This window comes from Nicotiana tabacum, chromosome 4, assembly GCF_000715075.1.
Source record: "Nicotiana tabacum cultivar K326 chromosome 4, ASM71507v2, whole genome shotgun sequence".
NCBI classification, from domain to species: domain Eukaryota; kingdom Viridiplantae; phylum Streptophyta; class Magnoliopsida; order Solanales; family Solanaceae; genus Nicotiana; species Nicotiana tabacum.
Genome location: NC_134083.1, coordinates 46,138,267 through 46,162,221, shown reverse-complemented (window position 1 = coordinate 46,162,221; position 23,955 = coordinate 46,138,267). Strand labels below are relative to the sequence as shown.

Sequence of the window (23,955 nt, the reverse complement as noted above, 5' to 3'; positions counted from 1 at the left end):
ATTTGAATGAAGCTAATAAGATAACAGAAAAGCATTTTCTAACAAAGATTAAGTAGTTTCTTTTTCTATCCTAATACATAGGATGCTTCTGGTGTTGGAACTCAAATTTCTTTTGTGATTATTTGACCTCTTATTGCTAAAAAATAAGCATCAAGAGGAACACAATTACACAGTTATAGCTAATGGTTTGCTGATTTTTTTTAAAAAAAAAATTTTAATTTTTTTTTTTGTTGGGAAAAGTAGTTTATGGCAGTTAGAAGATGTGGTGAAGGTTTTGATATTTTTTAAAAACTACCATCCCACATTACTTGTTGAAGTGTGTGGCCACATGAACGAGCTTGATCTTTTTTATGGGGTAACTACGTGAAAATTCATTGACTCTGCATACTCTGCTCTTATGGTTAATTGTATGATTATCTCATCTAAAAGTTCCGTAACAACCTAATAGGAGCTGATACAAGTAAAAGCCTCGCTCCAGAAGAAAAGGAAAAAAGATTACAAGTTATTCACTATGGCTTTGAAGTGGTCCAGTAATCTTACACTTAATTCATACTCGAAGAAAGGAAACCTTCTGGCAGTAGTTGCAATTTTTTTTAATGAGAAGGCGAGGCTTTGTCAACCAAAAAATATTATAGCAGTTGGTCCTGGAATTGTCATGAAACTGACTTATCATGAAAGTAACTTATTATAGCTTGAGAGATGCAAGGTGGGAATATCTTCCTTAACCTTTCCATTTCGAGCCACTCCATAACTAGCAAACTAGAATGGGGTCGAATGAAGAAAGGGATTAATGATTAGCACTCAAAACAGATTAGTGCAGCATCGCAACTTCAACGCACAACTTTTCAACATAATCATTAAGGGGTCGTTTGGTTTAACGAAACAATAATAATAACAACAATATACTTGTAATCCTTGTAATCCTATAAGCAAGGTATAAGGAGGATGGTGTGTATGCAAACCTTACGCCTACCTTGAGTAAGTAGATAAGTTGTTTTTGATAGACCATCGGCTCAAGGGAAGCAAAATAAAAGCAGTTTAAAAAGAAACACGATAACAAAGAATTTAGTTTAACAAACTAGGAGAAATAGTTCCATAACAAAATTTTGCATAAACTAATCAGCGTTAAACTGGAGATATTAGAAAAAATATTTCCGCGTAAATATTGCATTATTTAACCTATTTGCAATGATCAATGATCAAACCGAGAGATATATAGCTCTCCTGCGATTCAATGATCAAACACATATATTGCTATGTGATGTTTTCTCGCTAACAAAATTGATTTTGGCAGCAACGACCACCAAAGTTTGAAATCAACTTCTGTTAATGCTTGGGGGCTTCAAAGTTTATATTCTGCAGCTTCAGTCCCCTAGAAACTTCTGTTTTTTGGATGTGTTCATGTAAGGCCTTATGACCCACTCGGTTTGAGCTTCATCCTGATCCATCGTTCCTAGTTTTATCTACAGAAAGGAAACAAGTAACTTGATCAGACACGACAGATGGAACGCTGATCAAGACTTTCAGCAAAACCAAAAGATATCACATGATGCTAACATAGCATGAAAGCTGTACATTATGTACATTGACATTCAATAAAGAGACAGCACAAGCACTTGGAAACTTGCTATGGAAGAAAATCATGCATCTCGATGAGGACATTATGTTCGACCATGTTATACTTTAAAATGGAGAAAATGATCTATTCAGAATCAGAAACTGTCAGGCACACAAAAGTTGAACTACACTGTAACATGTAAATAGTATGAAGCGCTACTATTATCTTACATCAAATTGGATGTAAATTATAGAACTTTCAGAGATTAGAGGTAGATTAACTACCATATGGAATATGTTCTACCATATTTTTGGCCTGAGTTGGGTTATGCCACAGAATATGAGACAGGCACACATTAGTTGGAGTTTGTGGAAAGTTAATACGGCCGTCAAGAAAATCTGGTTGATGATTCCTACAGCTATTTTTTGGTGTTTATGGACAAATAGGAATAGAAGATATTTTGATGGCATCTCAACTCCAAATCACTCTCTCAAGGCAAAATGGCTACTTGAACTTTTTTGCATTTTTTGGACTTTGTTAGTACTTTTGTCCTAGATTGACACTTTGTATAGGGTGCTTCTCTCTTTTGTTTTTGTCTTTTGTAACTAGGCCTTCCGTAACTATGTAAATATGCATCTTCTTGATGCTTGTTTTTAATGAAACACCTTACTTCATAAAAAAAAAAAAAACTACTACTAATATCTGGCACCAAATCAGAGAACTGCGAAAAAGAAAATATCAAACTGCTGAATATTTCACCACTTGTGTTCAGGAAGAAAGTAGGATATGGTCTTTCCTAACTTCCACCGTCCTCCACAATATCAATTTCAAGCGCGGAGTCTTTAAGACCAAAACAATGATGTTAAACAATATGACAAATTTCGCAAACAAGAGAAAAAGATAGTTTCAAGTATCTTGGGTCGATAATCTAAGGCAATGGGGAGATTGACGAGGATGTTACTCATCGCATTGGAGCGGGGTGGATGAAATGGAGGCTAGCTTCGAGGGTTTTGTGCGATAAGAATGTGCCACCTAGATTTAAGGGCAAGTTCTACTGGGCGATGGTTAGACTGACTATGTTGTATGGAGCTGAGTGTTGGCCCGTCAAGAAGTCCAATGTCCAGAAGATGAAAGTAGCTGAAATGAGGATGTTGATATGGATGTGCGAACATACAAGGAAAGACAAGATTAGGAATGACGTTATTAGGGACAAGGTGGGAGTGACCTCTACGGAGGACAAGTTGCGGGAATCGAGGTTGCGATGGTTCAGGCATGTGAAGAGGAGAGACATAGATGCCTCGGTTAGGAAGTGTGAGAGGTTGACCATGGCGGGCCTGAGGAAGGGCAAGGGTAGGCCAAAGAAGTATTGGGGAGGGATGATTAGGCAGGACATGTCATTGCTTCACCTTACTGAGGACATGACCCACTATAGCAAGGTGTGGAGGTCGAGGATTAAGGTGGTAGGTTGACAGGTAGTTGTGAGGCTTACCAATTGTACTAGTACTAAATCTGTATTCTCTTATTCCTGGTTCTTTATTACTTGTCATGCCATTCGCTTCCATTACCCTATTACATTACTGTTGCTATCGCTTGTTGCTTTATTTTTATTGTTCCTTGAGCCGAGAGTCTATCGAAAATAACATCTTTGTCTTTATAGGGTAGGGGTAAGGTTTGCGTACACACTACCCTCCCCAGACCCCACATATGGGATTAAACAGGGTTTGTTTGTTGCTGTTGTTGTTCACAAACAAGAGAAATCACAGATTAATAAACTCATGGAGACAAGGGTCCAATATCACTTACAGTCTAGTTACTTGACATCCATTATCATGATACAGATGCGAGAGCCTGCAGCATTTTTTTCTTTTTTTATCATTCCGAATTTTTCTATAAGGAATATGTAGATATGAATCCTTACAACCCCCCCCCTCCCCCCCAAAATACAACGAGGAAAATTATATAGATATGTCGGTCTGCTAATAAACTTAGATAAGCTATAACACAGTTTCAGAATTATACATAAACACGGATGCGGACAAGAATGATGAATCAAATCTCATTTGAATTGTGGTTACCTGGTAAAGCCGTAGTTCAAATCGAGGACCAACCTCTTTCAGCTCAATTGATTTTGGACCTCCGTGCTTTTCATAGATGTGATGTCTGCATGTTTCGATCAAATTTAATACCAAGCAAGGAGGAAAAGAAGAAGCTGTATATTTGGTAAATGATCAAAACTTAACCTCCTTTTCAACTATCCTCTCTGTCAATCAGAAAAGGCCCTTCTCTTTTCCCTCTAATGCTTAGGTCTATATAAAGAGTTCTTTGACAACACAAGGGATAGCCTAGTGGTAAAGACCCTCCACCTCCAACCATGAGATTGGTGGTTTGAAACAATCAAGAGCGTAAAGTGGTAAAAGCTACTGTTATATTCCTGGTTATGAAATTTAACCAGGATACGCCTTGTCATAATCCATTTGTATTGTCTATCCTTTTCTCCTTTTAACTTTTTGAGACGCAGAATTATGATGCATATCTTGGATCTTGCCACCTTTCTATTTGTTAGGATATTTCAGGCAAATCCATGTACACCACCATGACAGAACTAAACAAAGGTTAACGATTTTCTAAAAGATTCACTATGCTAAGCTTGCTAGAACAAAAGTGTAGAATCTAATGACTGAAACAACTAAAAGAGACATCCTTGAAATGATGGACTTTGAAAAAGAAATAAAATGTTACCAAAAAGAAAAAATAATAGAACATGGTCGGGTGCAATCTATTGAAACAGAAGTCAGATATATATCTACTTGTTTAAGGATAGCCAATGCCAAAGATACACTTTACAAGCTTCATTCTGCTCGTATGACACCATTAATTTTTAAGTAATTTAACTACTACAAACAAGAAACTAACCTGAATGAAATGTAGTCCGACTGATTAGCAAATGTGATAATACGTTTTGTATCAGGCTTGGGTACTGGAAACAAATGCTTTAGGATGTTAACTGTCCTCTCACCAAGCTGCATGATCAAAATACTCCTGGTTAGTATAGAACAGTATATTAGATGCTACACTAAGAATACAAAGACTCCAGACATTCATATATAATTAAAACTTCTAGGATTGGATTGTTTGCAGACATAAGCGACCAAATTAAAAACTCTTGATGTCAATATGTCACCAACTGGGAGCCATTGTGAAGCTATAAACTTTAATATGGAGATAACATCTTGTTTCTTTTGTTAATATGTTTAGCAAGTCCATTGGAAATGCATGAAAAAAATGATAGGTTTTACTCTTCATCAAAAAAGGATGTTAGGTGTAACCTTTGTTGACAATTTGTCAAAAATCAGATGTGGGTACGCCTCCGGCATGGTTCCAATAGATGTTTTGTCCTTTATATCATGTCTCGTGACCTGCATGAAAATGGTTAAATGAGGACATCATCTGCAACTCTTCACAGCCAGCATAAGACTTCTGGAACTATATAAGGGAAGAGTAAGACCACTTACCACATTGAGCAATCCAAAGTAAGCAGTTGGACCAAATGGCAGATGGCTAATGATAATACCATCAGGCACACCACGATGCTCATGGACCAAAATTACATCTGTAAAATCATGAGCTCGGCAGGTTTCAATTATTTCTGATATAACCTGCAAAAAGAGGAAAAAGAGTCTAAAATGCAAACACATAATAAGTGTATAAAATAGGACTAAATACGTATGCAAGTACATAAAAGTTATGAAGTGCTTAAGCCAAATCATTTTCCCCGTTGAAAAAAGAAACGTCCAGAAGACGAAGAGTCACAGCAATTTCTTTACAAAACAAATATGTGGCATCCGTTGCCATGTGCTCTCTTCTTTTTATATTCTATTAGTAAGTGCGACTGAAATATGTCCTTGCCCTAGTGGAGTAAAATACGGGCCACTTCAATTTTTCTGAAGCAAAGACACAAAGCTGATACAGGTTACTTCAATTCCTTACATTTTATTTTCATATAATAGAATGGAGTAGAGACTATTAGAATAAAACAACACACAAAAAATAATGTCTTAGAGAGATAGTAGAGAGAGCTGCCCACCTGCCTATACTATTGGCTTGTCCCAAGAAATATTTAACCAAAGTGCCAAACCTTGTAAATTTTGTTTGTAATCAGTAAAACCTTGTGAAATAAACATGCCAATTGTAAAGTGTTCTCCAAAATGCCCCATTTTCTGCCAAGTATAACAGGAGATTGACATATAAAAAACACAGAGAGAGAGAGAGAGAGGATCATCATCGTTCAAACTAGCATGTAGGAGGATCGATCCAATTTCTTCCCTTTTATCTTGATGTTCCTTTATTTTTAAATAACAGGGGTATCCCACTTGCTTGTGTGCACCTCAACTAATCCACTAGATGAGTCGAATGAGTCCACTAGTCCATCAATGAAAATTCGATAGAACGCTTAAGTGAAGAAGTCATAATCCATTGAATAAGATTGGCTCAAGGTGATGCCTAACTCTATCCACCAGGGCTTACAAATGGAAAGAAATCACATAAGGTATTTTGCTGCTCTGATGGGATTTGAACCTTGATCTCTCATGCCCATTCCTTACTGCTAGCCGCTAGGCCACACCCTTGGGTGCTGATCTTCCCTATTTTATGCTCAGTAGAAGAACGGACTGACATGGAAACGGAAAGTAAAACAAGGGAGAGAAAATCAATCTCAAAACTGTAGCATATAAGATTCTGATTTGTTTTCTTCCCACCAAAGAGGAAGGACTATGTTAACAGGTTTCTCAAAAATCATAGTGATACTACATTTTATTGTAATATATAATGATATTCCCAAGTCCCAACCACATAAAGAGCCAAGGGTATAGGAAGTGAGGAACAGTATCAAAATTGAACTAGTACGCGACAGTGCAAAAACAATTAGCTTTCTTAAATACACATTATCACTAACTAAATCTTCCCAAGTACAATGGAATAAGTTTAAAGAAGGTCAAGTTTCAAGATTGAAAAGCGTCCAGTAAAGATTATTAAGCTGACTAAACCCCAGCATTAGGTTGAACATGTCCATACAGATACAAATATGTACATATACCAATAAGTCTAAACTGTAATTTACACTAAAGGAACACCTCGTCCTATTCTTAGATACAAAATAGCTCCAATTATGAAACTCTTAAGCTATAATGCTCCAAAAGCCATCACTAGTTAGCTCATAATGCATTAAAGCATCAAACAAGAATAGACTTCACAATAGTAAACCAACCTGACCACCACGGTTCATCCGCTGAGCATTAGGGAACACAATTTTCAATTCCTGTCTCCATACAACAACAGGGGAAAAAATAAAGAGAAGGACAACAAGAGAAATCATTACCTTGAAAAAAATATATTTATCAAATAAATGACTGATGAAACGGGGGGGGGGGGTTAGGGGACTAGGTTTAGATAGGTACACCAACCTTGACAAACTGAGTAAGAGGAGCACTAGGATTTCTTGAAGTGGTAAGCAAAATTTTGGGATCTTTTTTAGTTGCATTAGTGTCACGACCCATTTTCTGAACAAGTCGGGACCGGCACCCGATCACTAAACATGACCGAGCGAACCATCTGCGCTTATCAAATCTATTATAACTTCAAACTTTATATGCCACAAGGCAATACTGTAACCAAATACTTTTAATTAATTTAAATATCTAAAATAAACCAACTCCAAAACTTTATTCGTAGTAACCAATGAAATACTGCTAAGTTATTATCAAAAACATCTGAATCTTAACCCACCGACTGTGTCTATGAAGCCTCTACTGATAAACTGACGCACTGCTCAGGACATGAGATTTCCTAGCCAGTTCTCTAAGTAAACAAAGAAATAGCTAAATAATGACGACTCAAAGGAGTACTCCACGAACAAAAGCGGAGCTCACCAATAGCACTGGAAGTGAGGGAAGTCCTAACCCGTAGCCTGCTCGCCTGCAAAACCGGTTCCTACGTTGTACCGCATAACAACGTAAGTTCCCAAAAGAGAACGTCAGTACCATCAATTGTACTTAGTGAGTCTCAACGACAGGGGACGAAACTTTAATAACATATACATTACGAGCAAAGATTCTAAATGCATGTAAAACATAAAGCATATAAGAACAATTCTAAAATAATTGCATAATAGCAGTTTATGAATATTCTAAAAAGAAATTCTTTTCTTTTTCTTTCTTATAAAAAAAATACTTCACTTTATACTTTGGGAGTTCCAACTATCCTGACCTATTTTTGTCTTAGTCACCGTGTGATCGGCATGGGTTCGATCCCAACCTGATCGAATAGGCCCAATCCTCGAGGTGCCACTCGCTTCATGGTTCTCAGCGCTCATGTACCATACCTTAGCCTGGCTAGGTAAATTCTAAGCAACGAGATCCTTGCTCGTGTGCTCCCTACTTTGGCACAAGTAGTTTCAGAAAGTCAATGCCTTGGTCAGGACCCTCGGCTTGGACGATGACCCCTTCTCAAAATAAAGGATACTCCCCAAAATCTTTTTCTTTCTAAAACTTTTCTTGTGACTTTTCAAGTCTAAATCTTTTCTAGAACATCTTATACATACTCATGCTGGTATCCTTAAATGTAAAGCATGGCATAAGAATGAAATAAACATTCAAAAGTATTTCTAAAGATTCTTGCTTCTTCATAAATTTTCAATATGAAAATAGCATATAAGAATAACACAAAAATCTGAAAATTTATGCACATATATCATAATAAATCATCTAAACTTTTGCTAGAACAATTCTAAGTTAATAGGTACTCACTCGCTCCAATTAAGTAAATATAAACTTTTTTAAGCAATTCATCCAACACCTTGTATGCGTGCTTTTGTGAGAAACCGCTTTAGTAAAGGGTTATATCAACTCACCTCAAAACTTCTTGAGCCAATATGTAGGCCCCAGTCCAATTGACACCAGTCAAATAATCGATTCTACAACAACCAGTGCATTTCAATTAATTTTAAAGTTTCGCACCTAAACACGGAACTTTACTGTTGATACAGATAAAGAAGGGAATTAACTATTCAATTCTTACCTACCACTACCTTAAGATAATTGACAATGGGGAATTTTATATACCTGAGTTCAAGAATTAGTGATTTGTAAAGAACCCTAGAATTTTCGTTGCCTGCGTGAATTTCGCTGCCTCTGTTTCTTTGAGCAAACAGAATGTTAATTCTGTTTGGTTCTTGTAAGGCTATTTACCCCTCTTGTAAGGTTATTCTGTTTGGTCCAACAGCCCTTTATGGGCTTAGCTTGGCACGTGCTTCTCTTTTTTTTTTTCTTTTTTTGACTTAAGTAGTATTTAGTTATACCTGCTTTTAATAATTAATAATATTAACAACAACAACAACAACCCAGTAAAATCCCACTAATGGGGTGTGGGGAGGGTAGTATGTACGCAGACCTTACCCCTACCCCGAAGGAGTAGAGAGGCTGTTTCCGAAAGACCTCGGCTCCAAAAAAAAAAAAGGAGAAAAAGACAAAAGGACAAAAAGGGGGCAATATTAGTATCACAACAACAATCATATGATAAATAAGAACACCATGAAATCCAGAAGAAAGATGCAAAGTAAGGGGAGATAATATTAGTAAATATTAGTATCACCACGACAATCATATGAAAAATAGGAACACCATGAAATCCAAAAGAAAGATGCAAAGCAAGGGGAGATAATATTAGTAAATATTAGTATCACCACGACAATCATATGAAAAATAGGAACACCATGAAATCTAGAAGAAAGATGCAAAGCAAAAGCGATAGCTAGTAAATAGAGCATGCACTGAAAAGCGAAATAGTAAGCCACAACATTGCCACTGGCTATCTTAGCCAAAAACCCTACATGGCTAGTCCCACAATGGTACGAAGTAAGGCACGACTCAACTGCCTCCTAGCCTACAACCCTAATACTAGACCTCCACATCTTCCTATTAATAATATTTTAATTAATAATATTAAAATCATTAATATTCCACTAATTGTATATCCAATTATTTATAAATAGAGAAGTAACTAAAAAATCAATCACAAGAGTTTAAATCCATAATAAAAGTATAATTTAAGATTATAAAAATTATAATCTATATTTAACGTGTCTTGAAACTTTTATAGATTTGAGGAGTGTTACAATTAGCATATTCGTCATCAATAGTTGATCGAGGTACTGCATCAACAACATTAAAAAAGATAAAAGACTAGTCCTAGCAAATACATAGCACGTTCAACTCAACAAGTAACGTAATTGGAAACTACCTCATCTCCATCTGGAATACTTATTTCAAAAGAACAAAGAGAAAGAAAGAGAGAGCAAGAGAGAGAGAGCGCATGACAGAAAATACAGCATTAAAGGAACAATAACTGTAAAGGTTATAGGTTCCAATCGCAAAGTCTTTAACACCAAAAGGGAGTAGTCTAGAGCAAAGAAACTTCCATTCAGGGACTGGCTCTACAACAAATCCTAAAACAACTCTTTTTTTATCTTTTTTCTTTTATACGGTTGATAAATAAAAATTGAGAACATGGAACTTCTCCTTTCTTCCATAAGGTCCACCTAACCCCAGCGGACGACAGCAAACAGCATGTATCTATGTTCCCGAGGGACATTAACTCGCACCCTAGGAAGACACCGCCATTGAATGCCAAAACAACCAAAAAGTCCTGGCAACTTGGCAATGAAGCAGAATGACCTATAGTTGATTTTAGCCAAAAGGCGGAGAAAGGTATTCTAAGTCTGATACTATAAGCTGAAGAAAAAGGTAAGAAATGATCATCCACCACAGGATCAGAGAATATGATATTGAAACATGAGATCCATTGAAGTGAGGAACAATAGGCAAAGGATATGGAGCAGAATATAGCGAAAGATGAAGAAAGAGCCATATATAGCAGGAATCAACTCGGTTCAAGAAAGGAAAAAGATCGCCATGTTGAACTTCTTTAACCACACAAGGTGCAGCTGTTAAGGAGATAGTTCATGTTTAATGTTTCCACAATTCCTTGGCTCTTCCCTGGCCTTGTGTTTTAGGGTAACAATGACGTTAGGGACACTTTTCTAGTAAGCCAAGACATTCAAACAGCACAAAGTGTAGGAGGCAAATCATATCTAATATATAATGCATTTCACGACAGATCTACACTTTATAAAGGAGAACTATGCCAAAATTTACATAGCTTCTCTGTGATGGAGATTTGATTTTCATAGAACGTACTCTAATTTTTTGACCTACTGATACTAAGACAAATTATAGGCAGAAGTAAAAGTGAATAAGGCATGTAATCCCCTTTCTCATGCATTTCCGGCATCTAATAATTTCCAGTTTATTTTATGTTCCATATCCTTCTATCATCTGTCATAACACTCCTCATTGCTTATCTCTTACCTTCCCTTTCATACTCTACAACTATAAAAATTTATATCACATAAGAAGACCAAATAAATTCCTCTTCTTTGCATTCACTTAAGCAGACCAATGTTCCACAATTTTCAACCAACAAAGCACTATTTCTCCAAGCCTATAGATGTTATAAAAGTGCATAAAGTAGATGGAGTTTGAGGCGTTTTATTGACTCAGCTATGATTTGAACCCTTATCTCCCACGATTCATTTCAGCTTCATTGTCCATTAAGTCACACCCTTGGTGTTAATATTTGCCACAAATCCCTTCAAGTTATTTATATCAATCATTTTAAACAAATTCCAGTAAACATGGCACTTCTTTTCCTATCCTAGACATCTTCCATTCCCAATTCAATCAAGTATACCAAATAACCAAGACATGTAGCAGGATCCTTAATCAGCCCTCTAAACTATATAAAAAAAAAAACATGCAAACAAAAGATGGGCAAAAGCAAAAGGGGAATTAACATACCAGCAGTATTTTCATCTTCAAGGTCGATTTCTTTGCGAAGAGCAGCCTCTTCATTCCTGAGCTCAGTTGGAATCGGTTTTCCCTCTGAAATACCCAAAATCGTTCATTAAAAAGAAGAAATATATACAGTTCAAAATTTTCTCATTTATTCAGTGGGAAAACTAACCCTCCAAAGCTGCTTTGATTTTGCGTTTCTTCTCATAGGGCAAACGCTCCTTCCCTTCTATGCATGGCTTCCAAGTCGTTCCATAAAGTATGCCACTATATTAAAATCTGACGTTCCATAAAGTAGCACTTTTTGTTGTTACATAAGGATGAATTTAACGATACGATACCATAAAATTTAACTTACAATCAAAATAAATATTGTATTTAAAGTAATAATATGATACAATACAATAGGTTACAACCATCCAAACAAGCCGTTAATTTTGCTCTGTTTTACCATGATACCATAATTTGCTCTGCTTCAGCCTCTTGCTTTCTGCAAAATTCGCCCATCCTCTCCTTCTTTGTCGCTTAACCTTGTAATTTTTACGGTGCTTTTTGCTTTCATAAATTGAATACCAGTTTCTGGAATATCAATTTGTCCGCGTAGTTTTCTTTTGATTATATTTGTCATTTTTGTCACAATTTGTGCAGGTAGCAGAGTCAAATAACATGTCCAAAGTTCAACCCTGCTTTCACCCATCCACCCATGTTTTAGAGTTATTAGCTCCACGACAAAATTACTTACTATTCATATATCTTTGTTTTCCCACTAAAGTAAAGGATTTGCTGGTAAAATCCTTCGAAGTACCACTGAAGTGGAATAATATATTGAAATTTGACGGTAAATGAAAGTTGTTGGTTTCTACTGAAGTACGAGCTTTAATAGTTCCATATATTCATTTCTTGTTGGGTGATAAATTATGAAGGAGAATAAAAGTTTTGGATGTAGTGATTAATTAATTATTACCAAGCATAATGCCCTACCTGTGAACATAGGAAGACATGTTGTGCTCTTACGATAATAGCAAAGTAGCTGCTTGATTTGTATCTAATCATCTGCTTTCCCCTTTCTGTTCCGGCGCTTCCCTTTTCAATTGTCACATTCTTGACCGTGTGGTTGTTTGTGGTTTATCTCCATCATTGCTTCTGTATTTGAGTGAGCACCTAATAAAATTATCTCAGTCTTTTACTTTGCAATACATTCAAATGCTACATAACATATTCCACGATAAACACTACAGCAGGTAAGGCTCAAACTGTGCCATATTTTTACTTTAAAAATTCTGTATAGTAGTTTGCCTGTCATTCTTGGAAGTAGCAAACCATTATCATTTGTTTGCTTATTTCTAATGCTTAATACAGTAAGATTGAACAACTTGGTCCTTTTGTTATTTATTGTTTAATATATTGGCGATGGGGCGAATGGGAGGTTTTAAATAATTAGACCATTTATAGAAATAAATTATTGAGCCTTATTGTGCATAGTGTGCTTAATTTTCTTGGCAGAGTAGACTTAAGGTGTGTTGAGGTTTGTGTAAAAAATATCTTCTCACTTGATTTGCCAGTCGTGTGTTGATGGTGTGTCGTTTTATTGGCAGCTCGGAGATTTATCTTTTACAAATTTACGAGTTGCTTAGATTCATGTTTGCCGCCATGTCAATTCAGTTTTTTTTAAGACATCACAAGGAGCATATGTATTTCGCACCAATCTGATTCAATGAGAATCCTCGTTCTTTTTAGTGAAAAGTCTATAGAGACTACAATATTTTTTCCTCTTTTTTTTTTTTTTTTTCTCTTTTCTCCTCTTTCTGTATTTTACGTTTGATCTTATACCTAGCAAGAGTACTTTTATTGGTAGTAGATAAATCAGTGTTTATCATACTTATATTTTACTAAGTTGTAATTCATACTCATTTTCTTTTTAGATATAACCCTTACTAGAAAGAATCTTAGCAAAATTCCGATAAGTATATTACTACATTTATATTAAATCATTTATTTGTGTGTTGTATGTAAGTATATTTATTTCTCTGAGATTCTTTTGGCGAATAATATGATATGTCACATGAAAATTCATTGTTAGGGAAAAAGAAAAAGAAGCAACAGTTTTGGTTTGAGTGACATTTGCAGAAAAGAGATGGAAGAGGCTTCGCTGCAAAATGAGACAACATTATTGAAATTCTTGTTCTCTATCTTATTTTGTTACAATACAGCTTAGAAGCAGGAATATGACTCTTGTTAGCTTTAACTGGATCTTGTAAATTCCTTCTGTTCAGATGCCTTTTATTAGCCATGTGTATGATAACGTATTTGCAGACTTATTGAGACTCTTGATGATTTTGGCTCCTTAATTTGTAACTTTTTTTTATTTAGAGTATCGTGATGTTTTTAGGTATTTTATTTATTTTATCACATCATATGTCAGCAGTATAATCTAATAGTTCAGAGTAAATTGAGTTTGTGTTATGCATGTTTATTGATTGATATAACTCTAAAATTTATTGTATTTTGATATATGTATTTTGGGCGTCTCAGGTTAGTTAGCCTAACAAGCATTCATGTGAGGATAGGCTTATTAATTGTGATTAGTGAGATAACGAAGTGTGATTTTTTTTTATAATAAAATGATGAGCTAGATATAAGGTTAAATTGGCAAATAAAGGAGGATAATTTATGGGACTAACCTTCTAATCTCAAGAAATATGATGATCCGATAGGTCATTTTGAGTTTTAGTCTTTATTTTCGCGTTTCGAGATCTCGACTAGTTCTGTTTAGTGTTCTCGATTTGCGTGCCCAGTTCGTGTCTTGTTCAAGTTTTTATGTGAAAAAAATATAAAATTTTGCCTTAAAAATTTATTTGAATTGACTATGGTCAACATTTTGTGTAAACAGACCTGGATCTGTATTTTGACGGTCTCGGTGAGTCCGTATCGTAATTTGGGACGTGGGCGTATGCCCGGAATCGAATTCGGAAGTCCCTAACTTGGTTTAACGTGATTTGTTGAAAACTAGTAATTTGAAGGTTTAAAGAATTTCTAAGTTTGACAGTAGGTTGACTTTGTTACTACCGGGTTCGAATTTCGGTTTCGGAACTTGAAATAGGTTCATTTCACTATTTATGACTTGACTGCAAAATTTGGTGCAAAACGGAGTTGATTTGACATGATTCGGACGTTCAGTTATAAATTTGCATGTTCTTCATTTTCTTTGAAAATCTCATACATTTTGATGTCCGATTCGTAGTTCTAAGTGTTATTTTGGTATTTTGATCGTGCGAACAAGTTCGAATGATATTTTTGGACTTGTGTGCATGTTTGGTTTGGAGCCCGAGGGGCTCGAGTGAATTTCAGATATGCTACGGACTGATTTTGGACTTGGGAGAATAGATGATGACCCTTTGTTGCTGGTGTGGTCTGCAGATCCCACAGTTGCGAGGTGGGGGATTGCATTTGTGATTTCTGGCTTGGTATGTTATGGTCGCATTTGCGAACATTTTGTTCGCAATTGCGAAGATGGCCTGGGAACAACAGAGATTGCATTTGCGATCATTTGATCGCATTTGCGAATTGTCTATGTTCGCATTTGCGAACAAATCATCGCAAATTGCGATGACAACAGAGATGTGATTGGAACCCTAGGCTCGGTAGGAGGCGATTTTGAAGAGAAAATTTTATCTACAAACTTTAGGTGAGTGATTCTAACCTATTTCTAATCATATTCCATCAATTTATCTTAGATTTTAACATCAAAATCATGTGAATCAAAGTGAAAAATTGTGAAACCTTGTCAAGTTTTTGAAAATTAATAAATTGATTTTAATAGTCGATTTGGATTCGAATTTGGAAACTAATCACATATATGAACTCGTGGGGTCATGGGTAGTCGGAATCTACCATTGGACCCGAGTTTTAATGGGACGGGCCTCGGGTTAACTTTTGTTGAGTTTTTGGGGGAAAGTGTAAAGATCTTAGCTTTATCTATTGTAATTGATTTCCCTAGAATTGTTTGTTAATATTGAGTCTATTTTGGTTAGATTCGATTGGTTTGGAGGTGAATTTTAGAGGAAAGTCCCCAGTTGAGCTTTGATTTGATTGCGGAGCGAGGTAAGTGTTGGGTCTAACCTTGATTTGAGGGATTTAGGAACCCTTGAACTATATGTGATACGAGCACGCTCGATGAAATTGCAATCGAGAATCTATATTTACCATCTGGACCAATCACGAGAGCTAAAGCTAGAAAAGCTCAAAAAGTAATGCATGGGTTTGTAAAGAAGCTACTTGATATGAGATCGGAAGTCACGGGTGTGGATGAGAAACTAAAATTTATACACGTATCTCAAGTGAGCCTAAATGAAGATACTCATGATTCTTAATCAAAATGGTGATGAATTAACTTGTGATTGACTATTTAGCCTCTCTCTTAATAATATATTTTGTAGTACTTTATTTTTAGAATATATTACTTTGAGTGTGTTTTTATTTTATTTTGTAGGCATGCAACATTTGGTGAATACTTTGGGTGAATTGGAGCAAAGGAGTGATACTTAATGCTATCCAATATTCACAAAACTATCCGAACATTGGTCCAACTTCAAATATTAATTTGTTCAAGTATAGATAAAATTGGGCTACAAAATTCATCATGATTAAAGATATTGAAGTCTAGATTCTAATGAGCTAAACCATTCTTAATTTGGAGCTTCCTACATCAAGTTATGGCCATATAAGCTATAGCTATACAAATCTGGACAGAATCACATTGGTCAACTTTAAAATTAGTTGTGGAATAGTGTAATATGAATTTAGTTGAGAAACTTATCAAAAGTATAGCCTAATATGTTTTCTTTTCAGAGAATCAAGAATTGTGCAATTTCAACACTCATAGACAAAATTATAGACTTTCTACCAAGACTGCACCAATCTACCGAGATTTCTAATACAAGAGATTCAATCATTCATACTTGGTGGAAAATATTAAATTGAATTGTTCTTGTGAACTCATTTAAAAGGTGCAACAAGTAGTTAGATGGTATGACTATGTTTGTAGGCCTCCGTAAGATTTCTTGGATGATTTTAAGGCCTCCATTGTTGAAGATTGCATGTAGCCACCATTGAAGACCTTTTTAGTATTTGTTTTCATACTTGTAGTTTGCTAAAGAGTAGTTGAAATGGCTCTATAAATAGCCATCACTCTTTCATTGTAAGAGGATCATATCTTTAAGTTTTATATGAAATATATTCATCTCTTTGAGAGTTTAGGAGAGTTCTCCTTAAGTTCTACCAAGGACTTGTCTTTGATTGCTTCAAGAATAGTTTTTCCTTTTAAGTAATCTTCTATATTAGGTGATAGAATAGGTTACTTGATTATTGTTCTTGAGGTTGTGGATTTAATATATCCATGGTTGCTTACGCTTCTAATCTTGGGGTCTAATCTCCTTGTAAGCTTCTTAATTTTATCTTTCAATTCCATATATTTCTTATTATCCTTTGTCATTTTCTTCTATATTTACATCATAAATATTTTGATCTTGAGTTCCGCATCATTTGGTATCAGAGCCTAATTGATTATATTATCTTATATTTGTTCAAGTTTTGATCTCTTTATTTGAAAAAAAAAGAAAAACAAGGTAAAAAAAAAAAACTAAACAAAGAAGAAAAAACAACTATCCATAAATACTAGTATAATCTAGAGCAGTCTTTTGTTTTTGGATTTTTTTGGGGTGATATATTCCTTTTATTCAACAACTAGTATTTTACTTAAATACTATACATTGTGATCTTGTAATAATCCGGCCGGTCGTTTTGAGAGTTGTAGCTCTGTTCCCCCTATTTTTCTGCTCATTTTGTGCTTTACAGTTGTTATATGACTTACGGGGTTAGTAGACTCGGGTCCGGAGGGATTTCAGAACGAATTGAGACACTTAGTTTCAGGGTTGGAAGCTTAAGTTAGAAAGGTTGATCGGATGTTGACTTATGTGTAAATGACTCCGTTTGCTTTTTGATGGTTCTGTTAGCTCCGTTGGGTGATTTTGGAGGTCCGTAGTTGAATTAGGCTTGAAATGACGAAAGTTAGATTTTTGGAAGGTTTGACCGGGAGTGGACTTTTTGATATCGGGGTCGGATTGGGATTTCGGGAGTTAAAGTAGGCCCGTAGTGTCATTTGTGACTTGTGTGCAAAATTTGAGGTTATTCGGACGTGATTTGATAGGTTTCAGCGTCGTTTGTAGAAGTTGAAAATTCCTTAGTTCATTAAGCTTGAATCTATGTGCGATTCATTTTTTTGATGTTGTTTGAGGTGATTTGAGGGCTCGATTAAAGTCGTATGATGTTTTGGGACTTGTTGGTATGTTTGGTTGAGGTCCTGGAGGCCTCGTGTTGATTCCGAATGGTTAACGGATCAAAGGTTGAATTTGAGAAGGTGTTGAAGCTGGGTTCTGCTGGTGTAACCGCACCTGCGGAGCTTTGATCGCAGGTGTGAGGAGGGCAGCGCAAATGCGAGGTTTGGAAGGGGTGAGCAGGTGGTCACAAGTGTGAAGGCTTTCCTGCACCTGCATGGCCGCAGATGCGTCTGGGGCACCACAAAAGTGGAGATGGGCAGTGGACTGGGTTCCGCAGAAGCGGACTCAATGCTCGCAGAAGCGAGTCCGCATGGGCGAAGTTAGGGACTGCATAAGCGGAAAGAAACTGCAGGAGCGGTTGAGAGGTCGCTTCTGCGACACCACAGAAGCAGTTAAGTTTCCGCAGAAACTGAAGTGCTGGCCAGAACATATGAAATTAAGGGTTCGTGATTTTTCTTCATTTTGGACATTTCAAGCTCGGTCTAAGGCGATTTTTGAGAGGTTTTTTTAGGAGATTCTTGAGGTAAGTCTCTTGTGCTCATTTTTGATCAATAATCTTGTTTCCCCATTGATTGTCCCACCTAAATTGTGTGGTTTTGAGTTGTAATTTGGGGGTTTGAGGCTAGGGATTTGGAGAGTTTGATTTGGGGATTTGAGTGGCGATTTGGTGTCGCATTTTGTTAAAATTTGTATGGCTGGACTTGTGGTTGAATGGGCTTTTGGGTTTTATGATTTTTTATCGGAGTTCAAGATGTGGGCCCGCGGGCCAGCTTTAGGCCAATTTTTGGCTTTTGATTAATAGCTTCATATTTTCTTGTGGAATTGATTTCATTAGCCCCTATTGATTGTATCGTACTGTTTGTGGCAAGATTCAGGGCATTTAGAGGCCGATTTGTGAGGCAAAGAAGTGTTGGAGAAGAGTTTTGCTCGGATTGATGTAAGTAACACTTCTAAACTTGGCTCTGAGGGTTCGAAACCTCGAATTATGTGTTATATGATTGGTGTTGAGGTGGCGCACATGCCAAGTGACGAGCGTGCGGGCGTGCACTGTGAGAATTGTGACCTGGTCGATTCCATGGCACTGTATAGTGGATCTATCTTGTTGATATCCGTGTTTTCATCATGTGATCAAGTAATTGAGCTGTCAATCATGCTAAAGATCATGTTTAGGCTTTATGCTGGTACTGTTGGGACCCATAGTGGTTGTTTCTTACTGTTGATTTATTGATTTCATTGAAATTTCGTACTCAGTCATATTCATTCATTACATATCATATCTTAGTCTGTGTTATTAATTTTTGATACATCATATCATCATTTTCGGGCTAGTTTCATGATATTGTGAGCCTGTGAGAGAGATACTGGAGAGATTGATGATTGAGTGAGGCCGATGGACTGATTATGAGTGACATTTATGGGATCGGGCTGCACGCCGCAGTGGGTTGTACTAATTTATGATAACGCTTGGGCGAAGGAGCCCCTCCGGAGTCTGTACATACCCCTAGTGAGCGGGGTTGATTTATATTGAGAGATGGATCTTCCCTGGACATGGATCTTATCCGAAGCATTTATACCCGGGGATGGATCTTCCCCACGAGCTGGATTGGCCCTACTCAGTACTGAGTGACTGATGGTCAGTTGAGGTATATATTCCGGGATGGATCTTCCCTGGGCCGGATTGGCTATATACGGTACTGAGTGATTGAGCATTTGAGAGTGTGAGCACATGAGGCTATCAGCATGGTGCATCACATACAACATGTGCATTGGCATGTAGAAGTTATATTCTTCACATTATTCAGAATTGATATGTTTTACTGTATTGAGTTTAACTGTTGAACTTGAAAGCATGTCTACGTTTCTGCACTGTTATTTCTATATTGAACTGCACCTGCTGAGTTCGTCACTACTTTCATTCTAAATATTAGATTTGTTACTTATTGAGTTAGTTGTACTCACGCTACACCCTGCACCTCGTGTGCAGATCCAGGTGTTTCCGGTCACGGCGGGTGCTGAGTTGCGGAGTTCGGACATTCGGAGATCATCGAGGTAGCTGCTGGGCGTTCGCAGACCTTGACCCTCCTTCCTTATCTTCATTTATGTTTCAGTTCTTATTTTATAGATGTTGTATTAGACTATATCCCTGTATAGATGCTCATGTACTCGGTGACACCTCGATTTTGGGAGAGATTTTGTATTGAGCTGCGGATTTTATTCTGATTTTAAAAGGTTTTCCTTAAATATTTACTGCTTCCATATTTTTCAAAGGTTTTGTTATGTTGGAATGATTGAGTAGTGGCTTGCCTAGTTCCACGATAGGCGCCATCACGACAGTTGGGTTTTGGATCGTGACAAGTTGGTATCAAAGCCTAAGTTACATAAGACTCACGAGTCATGAGCAGGTTTAGTAGAGTCTTGCGAATCGGTACAGAGACATCTGTACTTATCTTCGACGAGCTGCCGAACCCTTAGGAAACTTCACCTTCTTGAATTCTTGTCGTGCGAATCTGTTGATCCTGGTAACTAAACTTCTGTTATTTTATTCTCTCACAGATGGTGAGGACACGTGCTACCGGACAGGATGGACAACCACCAGTACCACCAGTTAGGGCCGCGAGAGGTCGAGGCCGCGGTAGGGGTAGAGGTGCAGCTCGTATAGTAGCTACGATAACACTTGCAGACCCACCAGTTGCTCCAACTCTGGAGCAGGTACCAGATGCAGTCGAGCCAGTACGAGCAGCTCAGGCATCAGCTGCGCCCATTGTGATTCTAGGCCTTCAGGGGGCTTTGGCTCAGATTCTGACTGTGTGCACCAGCCTTGCTCAGGCGGTCTCTATTCCGGCCGCAGCAGCCACTTCTCAGGCCGGGGAAGGTGCTCAGACTCCCGCTGCCCGTACACCAGAGGAGTGATGCAGGACTCCAGACACTGGGGGCACTACCAGCCCAGTCGGTAGCAGCTGCTCAGGCCCATGTGGTTTCTGTTATGACTGATGATGAGCAGCGGAGACTAGAGAGTTTTGGGAGGCTCCAACCTCCATCTTTTAGTGGGACAGAGTCGGAGGATGACCAGGGTTTCTTGGACAAGTGTCATCGGATTTTTCGTACAACAGTGGGGGTCTTGTTCACTACTTTTTAGTTTTCTGGGGCTGCCTTCATATGTTGGGAGGCTTATGAGAGGCGCAGGTCGATCGGTGCAGCACCACTTACCTGGCAGGATTCTCCGTTCTCTTCTTAGAGAAGTTCGTGCCGCAGTCTTGCAGAAAGGAGCTGCGTAGACAGTTTGAGCAGTTACGTTAGGATGGCATGTCTATGATGCATTACGAGATGAGGTTTTTTAAGTTGTCCCATCATGTTGTTTGGTTGGTTCCCATTGACAGGGAGAGGATTAGGAGGTTCATTGATGGCCTCACATATCAATTGCAGTTGCTTATGACTCGGGAGAGGGTATTTGGTGCTACTTTTGGCGAGGTGGTCGACATTTCTCGGAATATAGAGATGGTCCGCAACCAGGAGTGGGGTGAGAGGGAGGCCAAGAGGCCTTGTGGAACGAGTGGTTTCAGTGGTGTTCCTTCTGGGGTCAGTTCTACCACGGTAGGGGTCGTCCTTTCAGACATGCTCAGACGGCTCGTCCATTTCACCGTGGTGCGTCATCTGGCCATGGTTCATACAGTGCACATCAGGGTCACTCATCTCTTAGTGCCTTTCCAGCTTAGAGTTCGTCTCGTGCACCATCAGCTTAGGGTTCATCGGTACCGGGTCCTTGTGATAGTTACTCTGGTTCTCGGGGCCGGTCTCAGCATTCATCGCCATTCACAGGGAGAGGTTGTTTTGAGTGTGGAGATTTGGGTCACCTCAAAAGGCATTGTCCCCGCCTTTCGGGAGGTCCAGCTCAGCAAAGGAGTCAGCCTATGACTTCAGCACCGGTTACTTCACCACCCGCCCAGCTAGCTTGGGGTAGAGCTCAAGCAGCTAGGGGTCTCCCTAGAAGGGGAGGCCGATCAGGTGGTAGTCAGGACCGATTCTATGCTCTTCCTGCCATACCAAATGCTATTACTTCAGACACAGTGATCACATGTATTGTCTCAGTATTCTATAGGGATGCCTCTGTATTATTTGACCATGGTTCCACTTATTCATATGTATCATCGTATTTTACTCATTATCTGGATATTCCCCGTGAATCCTTAGTTTTATCTGTTCATGTATCTACTCTGGTGGGCGAAACTATTATTGTGGACCGTGTATATTAGTCTTGTGTAGTGACTATTGGGGGATTTGAGACTAGAGTTGATCACTTGCTGCTTAGTATGGTTGATTTTGACATGACCTTGGGTATGGATTGGTTGTCTCCATGTCATGCTATTTTGGATTGTCACGCTAAAACCGTGACGTTGGTGATGCCGGGGTTTCCTAGGATCGAGTGGAGAGGTTCTCTAGACTATGTTCCCAGTGGAGTGATTTCATATTTGAAGGCCCAGCAGATGGTTAGGAAGGGTTGTTTATCTTATTTGTCCTTTGTGAAGGATGTTGGTGCTGATACCCTTACTATTGATTATATTCGGGTGGTATGAGATTTTTCGGATGTGTTTCCTGCAGACATGCCGGGCACGACGCCCAACAAGGATATTGATTTTGGAACTGACTTGATGTCTGACACTCAGCCCATTTCTGTTCCTCCGTGCCGTATGGCACCGGCTGAGTTGAAAGAGTAGCTTCATGAACTTCTTGATAAAGAGTTTATTAGGCCTAGTATGTCGCCTTGGGGTGCACTGGTTCTATTTGTGAAGAAGAAGGATGGTACCATGCGGATATGCATCGATTATAGGCAGTTGAACAAAGTCACAATCAAGAACAAGTATCCTTTGCCACGCATTGATGATCTATTTGACCAGCTTCAGGGAGCGAGAGTGTTCTCCAAGATTGATTTGAGGTCTAGGTATCACCAGTTGAAGATTCAGGACTCAGATATTCTAAAGACAACATTCAGGACCCGTTATGGTCATTATGAGTTCCTCGTGATGTCTTTTGGGCTGACCAACGCCCCAACATTGTTCATGCATCTGATGAACAGTGTATTTCAGCCTTATCTTGACTCGTTTGTCGTAGTATTCATTGATGATATCCTGGTTTACTCTCGTAGCCAGGAGGAGCATGCCCAACATTTGAGGATTGTGTTACAGCGGTTAATGGAGGAGAAACTTTATGCCAAGTTCTCCAAATGTGAGTTTTGGCTCAGTTCAGTGGCATTCTTGGGGCACGTGGTGTCCAATAAGGGGATTAAGGTAGATCTGAAGAAGATAGAGGCGGTTCAGAGTTGGCCCAGACCATCCTCAACTACGAAGATTCACAGCTTTCTTGGTTTGGCCGATTATTATCGTCGCTTCGTGCAGGGTTTCTCGTCTATTGCATCGCCCTTGACCAAATTGACCCAAAAGGGTGCTCTTTTCAGGTGGTCGGATAAGTGAGGAGAGCTTTCAGAAGCTCAAGACTGCCTTGACCATAGCACCAGTTCTAGTTTTGCCTTCAGCTTTAGGCTCTAATACAATGTATTGTGATGCTTCTCTTATCGATATTAGGTGTGTCTTGATGCAGGAGGGTAGGGTGATTGCTTATGCTTCGCGCTAGTTTAAGCCCCATGAGAAGAACTACCCTGTTCATGATTTTGAGTTGGCTGCCATTGTTCATGCATTGAAGATTTGGAGACACCATCTCTATGGTGTGTCTTGTGCGGTATTTACAGATCATCGGAGCCTCCAGCACTTGTTCAAATAGAAGGATCTAAATTTGAGGCAGTGAAGATGGTTGGAGCAGCTAAAGGACTATGATATTACTATTCTGTATCATCCGGGGAAGGCCAATGTGGTGGCCGATGCCTTGAATAGGAAGGTAGTGAGTATGGGTATCCTTGCATTCATTCTTGTTGGCGAGAGACCTCTTGTAGTTGATGTTCAGACCTAGGCCAACCAGTTTGTGAGATTAGATGTTTCGGAGCCCAGTCGGGTTCTAGCTTGTGTGGTTTCTCGATCTTCTTTATTTGATCGCATCAGAGAGCGCCAGTATGATGATCCTCATTTGCTTGTCCTTAAGGACAGGGTTTTGCACGGTGATGCCAGAGATGTGACTATTGGAGATGATGAGGTGTTGGGTATGTAGGGCCGGA

At 38.4% G+C, this 23,955-nt stretch overlaps 1 protein-coding gene across 10 annotated transcripts in view; it reads right to left on the bottom strand.

Moving 5' to 3' along the window:
• Positions 1-1,064: 1,064 nt before the first annotated feature.
• The window catches only part of LOC107775353 (uncharacterized), a 39,636-nt gene continuing 16,745 nt past the window's right edge, over positions 1,065-23,955 (bottom strand). The window contains exons 3-13 of one of the 10 annotated variants that reach the window (XM_075251782.1): positions 12,442-12,621; positions 11,633-11,739; positions 11,467-11,550; positions 7,483-7,543; positions 7,018-7,165; positions 6,822-6,872; positions 5,071-5,214; positions 4,885-4,974; positions 4,472-4,578; positions 3,634-3,718; positions 1,065-1,463 (exon numbers count right to left, since the gene is read on the bottom strand). In XM_075251782.1, the coding sequence (XP_075107883.1) occupies positions 1,365-1,463; positions 3,634-3,718; positions 4,472-4,578; positions 4,885-4,974; positions 5,071-5,214; positions 6,822-6,872; positions 7,018-7,110 (669 nt within the window). In that variant the 5' untranslated portion in view covers positions 7,111-7,165; positions 7,483-7,543; positions 11,467-11,550; positions 11,633-11,739; positions 12,442-12,621 and the 3' untranslated portion in view covers positions 1,065-1,364. Of the gene's footprint in view, positions 1,464-3,361; positions 3,407-3,633; positions 3,719-4,471; positions 4,579-4,884; positions 4,975-5,070; positions 5,215-6,821; positions 6,873-7,017; positions 7,544-8,462; positions 8,526-8,673; positions 8,824-11,466; positions 11,551-11,632; positions 11,740-11,911; positions 12,106-12,441; positions 12,622-23,955 lie in introns of those variants that run through there. The other 9 variants (XM_075251787.1, XM_075251781.1, XM_075251785.1 and 6 more) reach the window with 9 other exon arrangements.